This window comes from Vicugna pacos, chromosome 10 (genome assembly GCF_048564905.1).
Source record: "Vicugna pacos chromosome 10, VicPac4, whole genome shotgun sequence".
In the NCBI taxonomy this organism is placed as follows: Eukaryota; Metazoa; Chordata; class Mammalia; order Artiodactyla; family Camelidae; genus Vicugna; species Vicugna pacos.
Genome location: NC_132996.1, coordinates 62,897,590 through 62,910,572, shown reverse-complemented (window position 1 = coordinate 62,910,572; position 12,983 = coordinate 62,897,590). Strand labels below are relative to the sequence as shown.

At 42.4% G+C, this 12,983-nt stretch overlaps 1 protein-coding gene across 1 annotated transcript; it reads left to right on the top strand.

Moving 5' to 3' along the window:
• The first annotated feature begins 1,990 nt into the window (after positions 1-1,990).
• Positions 1,991-2,932, top strand: LOC140699053 (olfactory receptor 5G9-like). The gene has a single exon (XM_072970830.1). It carries the CDS (start codon positions 1,991-1,993, stop codon positions 2,930-2,932), a length of 942 nt encoding a protein of 313 aa, XP_072826931.1.
• Positions 2,933-12,983: the final 10,051 nt, after the last annotated feature.

Genomic DNA, 12,983 nt, shown 5'->3' with positions numbered 1-12,983 from the left:
ACTCTGCAGCAGCAGGGTCAGGGGAAAAGTAGCACTGAATTCAACTCACAACCCGGTCTAAACCACCGGGGTGATGTCCTTGCTCAGACAAGGCTGTCATGGGCTGTGCTGATATTATCCTTGGGCTCTGAACCTGAGGTCTGGTTGTGTCCCCACCCCATATGGAGCACTACATTCTATCCTAAGCACCAAGCCACAAAGAAAAACCGAGACATTAAAATGTGCAGAGAAGGCTTGGGCAGGCTTAGGAACCGAGACTGACAAGGAAGCGTTGAGGACCTCTGGGCAATTGTCAGGTGGAAGACTGAGAATTAGCACTGACAATAGTGACTGATCCTGGAGGAGTTGTTAGACTCTTGAAGAGACTTGAGCAAGAGGTGCGTGTGATGGGTGGACAGCTTGACTGGCTAATCCATCTTTTTCTTTAATTCCCCTGTAGTGAAGGGTGTCACGTTAGCTGTAGTATTTGCCCTCAGAGGAGGCCTTGCTAAAGTCGAATGATCAATTTCAAGTTAGAGAAGTGAAGGAAACTGTCTAGCATAAGGCTGCTGTTGAATTCCAGTGTTCATGGTCTGGTAAAAAAGAAAAGTTAAAAGTAAAGTATAAGAAGTTTTCTGAGCGCTCATCGACCCTCTCATTCTAAGTGGATGAGAATTCTGGGAGATCAAGGGTTTTAGCCACACTGAATGAATGAAGCAACTCAGGTTCAAAGAGATCAGCTGACGTAACCAAGGTTACCCTTATAGTGGGTGAAAAAGGACATATGGATGGTACAGAAGTGGTATAATTTAGGCTCTTTTCCCAGCTTCTTCCCTATACTGTTTCCATAAAGGGGATATTAAGCTTGACACGCTATTATCCAGTGGCCTTCCTACCAATGACCGGTGGCTAGAACCTAACACCAGGAGTAGGAAGCCAAAAATGCATTATCCTGTACTCATATTGCAATGAATTTTGATGTTCATTGAGGTGAAAGGAACTGTGAAGACACAGGAAACATTTCCACAGTGTGAAGAAGGAACGAGCACAGTCTGTTTTGACCGATACATGTTCTAAGCCCATTTCTGCCATTTGCTAGCATTATGAGCACGCCTTGATCTTCAGTCTTCCTCTTATGTAAAGTGAAATAATGGGGGGAGGGTAAAGCTCAGTGGTAGAGTGTGTGCTCAGTATGCACGAGGTCCTGGGCTGAATCCTCAGTACCTTCGTTAATTAATTAATTAATTAATTAACTTAACTACCTCCCTCCTGTCAAAGAAAAATAAATAAAAAATAATAATTAAAAATCAAAGATAGCATTAAAAAATAAGGTGAAATAAAGATATTTAGTTTTCAGGCTTATTAAAGGGAGTACATAAGGCAAAAATACCAACAATTATTCTGCACTTATCTTGGTTCTTAATAAGATGCTACTTTGCGTGCATTATCTCATTTAATCCTCACAACAATTTACAACATAGGTGTTACTATTATTAATCCTGCCTCACAGATGAAGAAAAGTCAGGGGTCCCAGGGCCAGACGGGTAGATTCCAGGGCCACTGGAGAACATACACTTAGCCTTGGGTTGTACCATCACCAAGCGCACAGCATTCAGCCTGAAACGGAGTGGCTGTTCCTTCTTCTCCAGCTTGCCTCCTTTCCACTCTCCTGCGTCCCTTCACCAGGTGTGCGTCCACCTGGTGAACTCACTGAAGCTGCAGTTACTGGGTTTATTCTGGAACCACCTCTGCTATCGTTTAGTTACAGGAACTCGAGCTTCTAGGCTGACGTTTTCTCATCCATATATTGACAGAGTTCTGTAGAGTCTTAAAATATGGTAGCTTCAGGTCTGATCTTTTGTGCTGCCTCTATCTTGCCTGTATTTCCTTAGCCGTAGTGTGTAGCTAAGTCATATCCTCTCCAATGCTCTCCTATGTCCTCCTTTTGAAGATCCGTCCACCCAATCTGTTGTGATGCCTCTGCCCTCCGCGGTGGAAACCCGCATCGGACATGGCCAGTGAAAACTACACGCGGGTCACTGAGTTCATTTTCAGAGGTTTGACTTACAACCCTCGCCTGCAGGTGCTTCTCTTCCTGTTCCTTCTGAGTTTCTACGTCATCAACCTAACCGGAAACTTGGGGATGGTTGCTCTGATACAGATCGATGCCCGCCTTCACACTCCCATGTACTTTTTCCTCAGCCACCTGTCCTTTGTGGACATCTGCTTCTCCTCAGCCGTGAGCCCCAAGATGCTCGCCGACTTCTTTGCGAAGAGGAAAGCCATCTCCTTCCTGGGCTGTGCTTTGCAGCAGTGGTTCTTTGGGTTCTTTGTGGCGGCAGAGTGTTTTCTCCTGGCATCCATGGCCTATGACCGCTATGTCGCCATCTGCAACCCATTATTGTATTCAGTTGCCATGTCCCGGAGACTCTGTATCCAGCTGGTGGCTGGTCCCTATGCCATCGGGTTCGTGAATACCATGACGCACACAACAAATGCATTTCGCCTCCCTTTTTGTGGCCCTAATGTCATCAACCATTTCTTCTGTGATATGTCCCCTCTGCTTTCCCTCGTGTGCACTGACACCAGGCTCAACAAGTTAGTCGTCTTTGTGGTGGCGGGAGCTGTGGGAGTCTTCAGCGGCCTGACCATCCTGGTCTCCTACATCTGCATCCTCATCGCCATCCTGAAGATCCGCTCTGCTGAGGGGAGACACAAAGCGTTTTCCACCTGCTCGTCTCACCTGACGGCCGTCTCCATCCTGTATGGTACTCTCTTCTTCATTTATGTGCGGCCTAGTGCAAGTTTCTCCCTGGATCTCAATAAAGTGGTGTCGGTGTTTTACACCTCAGTCATCCCCATGTTGAACCCACTTATCTACAGCTTGAGGAACAAGGAGGTCAAAGATGCCATCCACAGGATGGTCACAAAGAGGAAGTTCTGGAGGGCCTAGATTCCTATCTCCAAAGGACACTGGGGGAGGAATCAAAGAGAACAGACCAATTGTGTAGATTCCTAAGATTCCAGGCCACCTGAGAGTGTTTGGGGGCTTGGTGGCACCCCTTTAACCATTCATCCATCCAATTACTCATTCATCTAGTCACCGATGTGGATTCATTAAGCCCTGCATGTGATCTTTTATTACCGTTCAAACCCACACTCCACTTAATTTTGTTTCTCTCAGACACCTCACAGTCCAGTTATTTTCCAAATGATGTTATTATTTAATATCAGTTACTAATTGTTTAAATCATTCTGCTAATACATTTTCTTTTTCTGCTGACTCCTTGGCAAAAATTCCAATTCCCAAAAATGGGAAGTTAAAAATTTTTGTGCTGGGTTTTACACACACATCTAGCTCCCATCAATAGGCAACAAAATGATGTGGGGATTATGTCTAACCTCCTAAATGGAATGAAGCTCTTGGCTGTGCACACCAGTTCTGGGGATGGCCTTGACACAGGGACTGTGTGTGTGTCAGGGACTGTGATGGACCTGTGTTCAACTCTGAGAGATGGGCACTGTTTACACTAATAAAGGTCCTAGGGTTTATCTCTGATGCATTTCACACCTGAAAGAGCTTCTGACCTAATGAGGTAAGACAATATTTTCTCAGGATTCAGTTTTCTGGTAGACGTTTAGAGGATTAACTAAACGTCTCTGGTTTGGGGCTTGGTTGTACATAGGACAGCGCCTTCTAAACCCTGACAATGAAGTCCTTCCCCAGTCAGGACTGCACAGGGAAATGCCGTGGTTGGAGGTGGGTCACAGTCTAGATCTACCTGTTTTTAGTAAGGTCAGTACATTTGTAGCATCATGAGGAAGTACATCCATGCAGCTCAGTTGGATGGTTTTGACTCCTGTGCGTGTTGAGTGCTGGGCAGCCTTCAGGTCTGAGTGCAGTGACGGACCACCACTGAATGGGGAGAGCGGTCACCCCTGCCAGGGTCTTCCCATCCTCTTAGAGACCCAGGAAGGGTGCCCACTTCTATCTTACCTCTCTTGGTCTGGCTGTGGCTTTTCCCTTTGGAATGAAGAGACTAAAAAAAAAAAAAAAAGAGTGTTTCACTGAGGAAATGGATCAGCATTTGTAGATGGCATTACAATGTCATGGCAATAGAAATGCCCTCAGGGTTTATAGGATAGCAGGTCTAAGATGTGCTAATGTTCACCACCCTTTTGGTGTATCAGTCAAGCCCATAACAAGATAAATGGAAGCAGTGATAGTGGCTACCTTATCATAAGACCACTGTAAAGATTAAACTAGAGAAGGCATGTGGAATTACTTCATAAACTGTAAACGTATCTTGCTGCCTCTTAATAAAACCTGTTCAGTGAATGACCCTACCCTGGGACTGGCTCGGCTGGCCCCACTTACCAGTGAGCCTGCTCTAGCCAGGGCCCAGCTTCACCCACCAGTGGGCAGACATCAGCTGTGAGAAAACTGTAGCTTCATAGCCTTTGGACCCAGCCCACCCATTAGCAAGCCAGACCTTGCCCAGGGACCAGCAGGGCCCTGATCCCACCCACTAGAAGGCTAACACAAGCTTCAAGACACTTGGACCCCTGCAGACAACTGTGTAAGGAACCGACCCCACCCGCCAGGGATCCAAAACCAGCTCTGGGACCTCTGGGCCCTGCAACCAGAGCCCAAGACCCAGCTCTGCCCCCCAGTAGGCTGCCATGAGCCCAGGACTACCAGTGGGTGAGCAACAGCCCTGGGGTCTCCTGGACCCTGACTCCACCCACCAGTACCCCATCACTAGCCCCGGGGCCCCCAAGGATTCCACAGTCAACCACCTCCTGACCGTGTTCCATCTGCTAGTGATTTGGTAACTAACCGGACTGGGGGTCAACCAAGCCCACCAGGCTGCCCAGGCCGTCAGCCCACCACAACAGACAGACCCTCACAGCCCTCGTGGGGGGTACCCCTAGGGCACAGAGCCCTGGGGATGAGAGGGGTGTGCTCTGCAGGCACACACATGGGACAAGCTCCTACAAATGGCAACTTCTCCAAAGTTGGGAAAAGTAACCAACCTACCAGGTACATAAAAATAAAGAGAACAACTTAGGCAAAAACCACTTAGTGGAGACAGCAACATTTTCAAACCAAGGTGTTACAGGGTAAGTGTATAGTGTTTCAGATTCCCGAATATTTCTTCCTTTCCAGGACTTTGCAATGTGGTAATGGGAAGGGGAGTGGAGGCAGCATGGAGCAGGAAGGAGCTGGAGTTGTGGAGAAGTCACCCACGTTCTAATCCTGGATTAAGAATCCTAGATCGCTCACTTGAGTTTTGTGATTTTAGGGTTGTCTGTTTTTTTAATTTTATTTTTTATTGACATGTAGTTGATTTAGAGTGTTAGTTTCAAGTGTACAGCAAAGTGATTCAGTTATATATAAACTAACATATATGCACACACACACACACAGACACACACACACATACACACACGCACACACACACACACACATTTCAGGTTCTTTTCCATTACAGGTTCTTAAAGGAAATTGGGTCTAGTTCCCTGTGCCTGACAGTAGGCCCTGGTTGTTTAGGACTGTCTTTTAACTCAACCGATAAGCCAGGGAGAATAATGCCAAACCTGCCGAAGCTTTGTGACCAGTTTCGTAAAGGAGCTGATGTTCACAGGACAGAAGCAGGAGGCAGCCTTACTCACTTTCATTATTGCCCCTTCAAAATGCTGCTGTGTTATTCCAGCCTTTCCTGCCGCTCCCTGCCATCACAGACAGGTCTAAGAGTTTTTCCTTTCGCTCAGAAGAAACAAATGTTCTCCTTTTCCAAGTATCAAAATGTCAAGTCCACTGTAATGTCCAGCAACACACCCCTTTCCAAATTAAAACATCTTCCTTCCTTCATCCTGGGCTCTGGAGCCTGAGTGGTGAAAGGGGGCAAATCCAATTCTCACTTCATCGCGGCACCTCCTTTCCCACGCTCACTGCTGTGTGTGGCCGGTCCCGGATCAAAGGCCAGGGTGGAAGGAAGAGGGGACAGAGAGCAGGAGAAGTTGACCGGACTAGTTGGAGTCTGGTGTCAGCATCCTTTAATGATGGATGCCCGATTACTGGCTCTTTCTCTTGGAGGATGCTTTGGTGGGTTCCTCAGAGCCAGAGCTCCCCTCACCCCAGCTGCCTGTGACCCCCGAATTCAGCCTTTTTGTTCTTTGTGAGATCAGGTCCTCCTCTGGCTGGACAGTCCTGCAGCTCTCTGGCTTCTGACCTCGACTCTGGGCTGTGATTATCCCATCCCTCCAGGAGGTTGACTTGAGGGAGTCCCTTTTTAAGATGACCCAGAATGTTCCCTCTTCCATGAGGCCCGTATCTGACTCACAGGGACTGCAGGCACTTCTGGTCCTTCCAAAGTCTGGAAGAGCAGGCTCTGTCCCCTGACTTGTGAAGGGAAAAGAGTAGCCTATTGACAATTCTCTCCAAAGAAATCCTCCCCAAATTGTCTTCGCGTCCTCTCCACAACTTCCTCTTCCCCAGGGTTAGAGAGATCAGAGGTGAATGATCTGATCTGCCAACCCTGGAGGCTCCAGGGTGAGACGTTCCCACAGCCTTAGGGAGGGGCGTCCACATGCTCTGTGTGAAAATTCAGCAAGTTCAGCCACAGAGTATTTTGCCCATGATTCAGGGGCCTCTGCTAAAAACTCCGAGACAGCATCTGAGCATCCTGTTTTAATTTAAATTAGGTAATAAATAGCAGGTACCTAGTTTTGTGTCTTGTTATAATAAATTCTCAATAAATAGAGGCTATTTTACCATGGTGACATTGACTAAAGCATTTTTTTTCCCACCTGTGACAGTCCCTAAACATTGCTGCATGTAAAAAAAAAAATTGGTTTCTGTATTATTACCTGATGCTTCATTACCAGTACTTTACGAATATCTTACAACTTTTCAATACTGTGAGATTTCCATTAACAGAAAATGTACATAATCAGAGAGTTATTTTTTGTATTTCTGTAGTAATGGTTTCAGAATAAAGATCTTTATGTTTGTTTTGTATAAATAATGAAACTGTTAGAAATAATAGCTTAGTTAATTTATCCCATAATTCTGCACTGGGTTTCTTTTTTTAAAATTTTTATTGAAGTAGAGTCAGTTTACCATGTAGTGTCAATTTCTGGTGCACAGCACGATATTTCAGTCATAGAGGAACATATGTATATTCGTTTTCAAATTCTTTTTCACCATAAGTTACTACAAGATATTGAATATGGTCCCCTGTGCTATACAGTATGAACTTCTTGTTTATTTTCTGTATATTAGTTAGTATCTGCAAATCTCGAACTCCTAATTTATCCCTTCCCACCCCCTTCCCCTCTGGTAACATGAGTTTATTTTCTGGGTCTGTGAGTCTGTTTCTATTTTGTAAACAAGTTCGTCTTTTTTCTTTTTTTTAGATTCCAAATGTAAGAGATATAATATGATACTTTTCTGTCTCTGCTCTGGGTTTTAAGTACTGTTTGTGTCCTATAATTTATAGTGCTCTCAGCTTGTAGGGAAAGCAGTGAGATCCAGAGAGGCATGGAAACTCCCTTCTCAGCTGTATCTTGGATGAGGGGATGAGAATAGGAATATGGGACCCCTCATGAATCATCTTGGTGCTTTTAACTTTAAGTGGTTTTTCTGCATGTAAACCAAGGACAATATTTATCCTATAGTAGTGTTTCTGAGAAGTATTTTTTATTTTATTTTATTTACTTTTTGGATAACGGGACAGAGTTTCAGAATAAGATGTTCAATAAAAGACTCTTTCGAAACAAAGAACAACATACCATGATAAAGCCACATTTGGGATGAGATTCCCTGAAACACTGCAGAAGGCAATGCATTATTAAGCACTTTACACACCGTCTGGAACATAAGAATCACTGAATACATGGATTTATATTGATCTCCTTACTGCCTCGTGCTGCCCTCAGGCATTGCAACCTAGAGACCCACATCTGCATGTCTACTGTTCCTCTTATTTATTCACTTATTTTAGGGCATAGATGGCTTCTTGAGACACTGTCACATACTCCAAATAGACTTTAATGAAACTCAGCCTGCCAAGTGAGTTTGTAACTGCTTAAATGTTATGGGGATTGTGTCTTCTAAGGAAACCAGTGAGCTGTGGGGGCTACCCTCATTCATAGGCAGGTCTCCACTGTAGTCAGTGCCTATGATAGGCACTGATAATCAAGAATCAATAATCAATGAATGCCTGTCATATGTTAGTCTTCTTCATTCTTTGGCCTCTTGTGTGCCTGGGATGGAGGGAGCAGAAGATACCACGTGGACTAATGAATCTTCCCAAAGTAGCCTGCCCCCCATATTCTGTGAGTAATTAATAGATATAGAAAAAGATCATAATGAAATAAATTGAGGACGACTGCATCTTATATGCTTCACCACCCCACCCCTTGGTGACTCATACAAAATGTTTATAGAAATCTGACACTGAGTAAACTTGTTTATATTTGATGAGGTTAGTGTTTCACAAACTTGTTTGGAAGTAGAGGCTTTTGTGAAGAACTCTTAGTAACATGCACTCAGTGGAAATACTGTTCCAGGTCACAGTTTGAAAACCATTGTCTCGTAGGGAAAGGGAAGATGTGGTAGAGATACAGATATTTCCTTCCCCTTGAGGTAGAATTAATTGCACTTTGAGGAGTGACAGAGAGAAGATTAGCCAATATTCTTCACTTGTGTCTATTAGTTTTTTTAATGTTTCTTAGAAATAGAAAAGAGAAAGGCATGAGGAAGGAATTTTTTCAAATTATTTTTTATTGAGTATAGTTGACTTACAGTATTATATTAGTTCCAGATATACAGCATAATAATTTCATACTTTTATAGATTATATTCTGATGGAATAAATCCTCATATATTGAGGTATGGAGAATTTGTTCTGACTCATACGTGATTTAACTTAAACTTTATGCTAATTAGAATAGCTTGCTTTGTGGCCTGTTAAACATATGCTGTACATTTGTGTTAAACATTAAAGAAAAGGGTGCAGTGACCAGGAGTAAAAACCTCCTGGTTTTTAAGCATAAAGATGAAATGCCTCCCATCCTGGGATGCCAGTGCTGTACTCCTTCGATGATGAGACTCCCTTCCCAGGCGCCAAGGCCTTACTGATTCACTGTGTATGAGCTGATCTGCCTTCTTTGAAATCTTGATGGAATGTACTCCTGTCATGTTTAATGTTCTTTGCTTTGACAAGATATAAAACTCTGCTGAAAACCATTCAGGGATTGGCGGACTATGGCTGGTGGGACAAATCCAGCCTGCCACCTGCGTGTGTACAGCGTGCAAGCTAAGAATGGTCTTTACATTTTTTAATGGAAATCAAAAGCAGAACAGTCACCTAAGAACATTATTTGGAGTTCAAATTTGGGTGTCCATAAATAAAGTTCAATTAGGAGACAGCCATCTTTACGTTAGAGTTTCTCAGCGGCACAATTATTGACATTTTGGGCTGGATAACTGGCTGTGGGCACCATTCTTTGCATTGTAAGATGTTTAATCACAACCCAGCCTCCAGTTTTTAGACGCCTCTAGCATCCTCCACCCCGGTCATTACAACAAAAATGTATCTGGATGTCCTCTGTGGGACAAAAATGTGTAAACCAGAGCCACTGATTTACGGCTTGTCCATGGCTGCTTTGGGGCAACAAGGGCAGAGTTGAGTAGTTGTCACAGAGACAGTATGCCAGCAAGTCCTAAAATATTTACTAATAGCCCTTTATAGAGAAACTCTGATGACTCTTGCTTTATTCTATTCTGTTCCTTTAAATAATGTAGGTCATGACCTACTAGACTGATTTTATGAATATTCCCATTAATAGGGCTTCAATTGCAGTTTGAAAAATGGTATTCTTATTTAGTTTTAGAGAGGTAGTATATTAAATATTGGATAAGAGCCAAACATGGGTTCATAGTTTGTCTGTGGCACCTAATAGCTGTGTGAACCTGAGCAAGTTACTTAAACTCTCTGAGCTTCTGTAACCACATGTATAGACTGGGGATGATGATAATCGTAGTTACATAGTTATTTTTGTAAAACGACCAGAATGGTGCCTTGGTAGGTAATGAGCCCAGTTGTTTGCTATTAGCACTGATATTCGTGTTTGTCAGGGTCCTCTAGAGAAACAGAACCAGTAGGAGGTGGGTGTGAAGGTAGAATGAGATTCACTTTAGGGAATTAACTCGAGATGCTGGAGGAGCCGCAATGTGGATGGCAGACTGGAGGTGCAGGGAGAGTCCATGAGACAGTTCAAGTCTGACCATCGGGCTAAAGACCCAGGAAGAGCCGCTGTTGTAGTTCAGATCTGAAAGAAGCCATCTGCGGCAAGATTCCCTCTTGCTCAGGAAAGATCAGTCTTTTATTCTATTCAAGCCTTCACCTGATTGGATGAGTCCTACCCACATGAGGAAGGGTGATTAATTTTACTCCAAGTTCACGTAAATGTTAATCTCATCCAAAAACACCCTCACAGAAGCATCCAGAAAAATGTTTGACCACATATGTGGGCACTGTGTTCCAGCCACATTAACAGATAAAATTCATCATTGCAGTGCTCAACATAGCCCATGTCACAGTAAAAGAAAGAAAAAAGATAACTCTTCAGCACCCTGAGGACATTGGTAGAGGACTGGGGTATCTAAATGGGACTTGTTCAGCTACTTTATTATTTTAAAATATATAATAATAATATACAAAATGATGGGCAAAATGTTTTGAATTTATATAAAAGCTATAACTAATTTTTTTCCAAAATTTTGAATGGAAAACTTGAGTTTGCTTCCAACAGTTTTACCTTAGATTTTTGGTTGAAATGAGTGTGAACGATGTCTGAGGAATAATTAAAATTTTTTTTTAAATTGAAGTATAATAGATTTCCAATGTTGTGTTAATTTCTGGTGTACAGCATGAAGAATAATTTTTAGTAATAATTTAAAATTTAATTTTTACATCATTTAAATATTTAAAGGACCTGACATTAAATTGAAAGACATGATGTTAAAGCTGTTCATTTTCTCTTTTTGACAAATGCAATGCTGAGATTTCTCATTATAATGAAAATGGATTTCAGATCCAATCTGATGTTTCCATATAACATATTTCAAAATCAGATGAGTCTCTACTTTGCTGAATATTCATGAGTTGCAGCCTAGATATCAGTAAAACGACAAATCAGCTTAAAGATTCAGACATATTGGATAAATACAAAGACACATTTGAAAGCCCACGTAAAACTGCATTTGCCAGGAGACCTCACCACTTATTCACCAGCTCCTGCCTGACTGCATCCCCGTAGACCCCTGGAGCGTGTACCCATCCTGTGGCACCATGGTCCTTATCCACAGTGGGGCTGATAAGCAGTTGTGCAGATGCCTGAATTAGCCAGACTAGCATACTGCAGCCAAGCAGAGAGCAGAGCAGTGGATGCTGGGTTAGTCTCTATGGGGTCCAAGGAGACATGCCATCAGCGCACCCTGTGTGGGCTGCCTTCTGAAATGTGCCTGAGGAGACATGGTCAGAGCCTACCAGCTCAGGGTGGAAGCTCCCCCATCTCTGTCCCCATATTTGTAGGCACACTCATGCTTTGTCCATTAATTGAAAAGCTCCTTTTGTTCACCATCATTCCCATGAGTAGGTGCTTAAGAATATTTTTTGAATGAATGTTTATAAATGGCTAATATTTATGTGATCATATTCATCCTTATCTCAGCAGACAATTCTTGCTTTGTCTTTGCATGTCTAAAAAGGCGACTGATACTAATAGCAATACTATTCATCGTAGTCAAAAGTGTGGAAACAACCCAAATACCCATGGACAAATAAATGGAGAATCAAATGTATATCCACACAATGGAGTATGATTCAGCCTTAAAAGGAATGCAATTCTGATACGTGCTACAACATGGATGGAGTTTAAGACATTAAGCTAAGTGAGATAAGCCAGGACGAACACTGTGTGATTCCACTTAGAAGCGGTACCAAGAGTAGTCAAGTTCACACAGACAGCAAGTAGAGCTGTGGTCACCAGGGGCGGGGGAAGGGATAGTGTGGAGCTATTGATGACAGGTGCAGCGTTTCAGTTTGGGATGATGAAAAAGTAATTCTGGAGATGGATGGTGGTGGTGGTTTTACTTAGTGTCACTGAATTATAAACTTGAATGGTGAAAATGATAAATTTTATGTTGTACATATTTTACAATGATTAAAAAATTTGACAGGATTTATATAGAATAAGGTCACATATTCCGCCTTAAAGAAGTATCCAAGTGTCTGTTTTTTTTGCTAAGAAAATGGGAACTTGATAATGATTTGAAAATGTATTGTTATGACTTTCATCCTTGAAAGTAAACGTTGCAGGCCCAGATGCTCCGAGCGACAGATGGGACATGAACTACTGAAATAATTACTTCCCTCTGTTGAACATTTAAGCCCAGTGAACTAGAGCATTATGTCCTTTATAAAGAAATATTATTCGACTATTACTGGTCTTAACCAAGTGTCTATAAAAACCATGAAGGTATTATCTGTTCCCTGGTTAAATAAGAAGTAAAAACAAAATGTTATATACCTGTTTTCAAAACACTAAACAAGGAAGAAAGAGTAAAAAAAAGAAAAGAAATGAACCACCTAAATTAGTAGCAGTTATATTTGTATAATGAGATCACATATGACTTAAAAAATTTTTCTCTCTGTTTCTGTATTGTTTAAGCTTTCTAGAATGAGTGTGTTTTAAAAATATCTCCTTAAAAAGGACCCTGAAATTCTCTTCAGAATGTCTACTTAATTCACCACTGTCCTTTTAAGGATAGTAACTCTTCTTTTATTTAGTTTTAATTGAGGCTGGAATTTGAGAAGAAGCCTGGTTAATCTATTTATTACTCATTATCAGTCAGTAACACTGTTTTAAACGTTGTCTTGCCAGAGTACAGATTTCAAACATTTACTATTATTTCCTGGTGTAAAAGACGC

Bases quoted from the DNA above. Each gene is read 5' to 3' on its own strand.
- LOC140699053 (XM_072970830.1), top strand. From the start codon at position 1,991: ATGGCCAGTGAAAACTACACGCGGGTCACTGAGTTCATTTTCAGAGGT.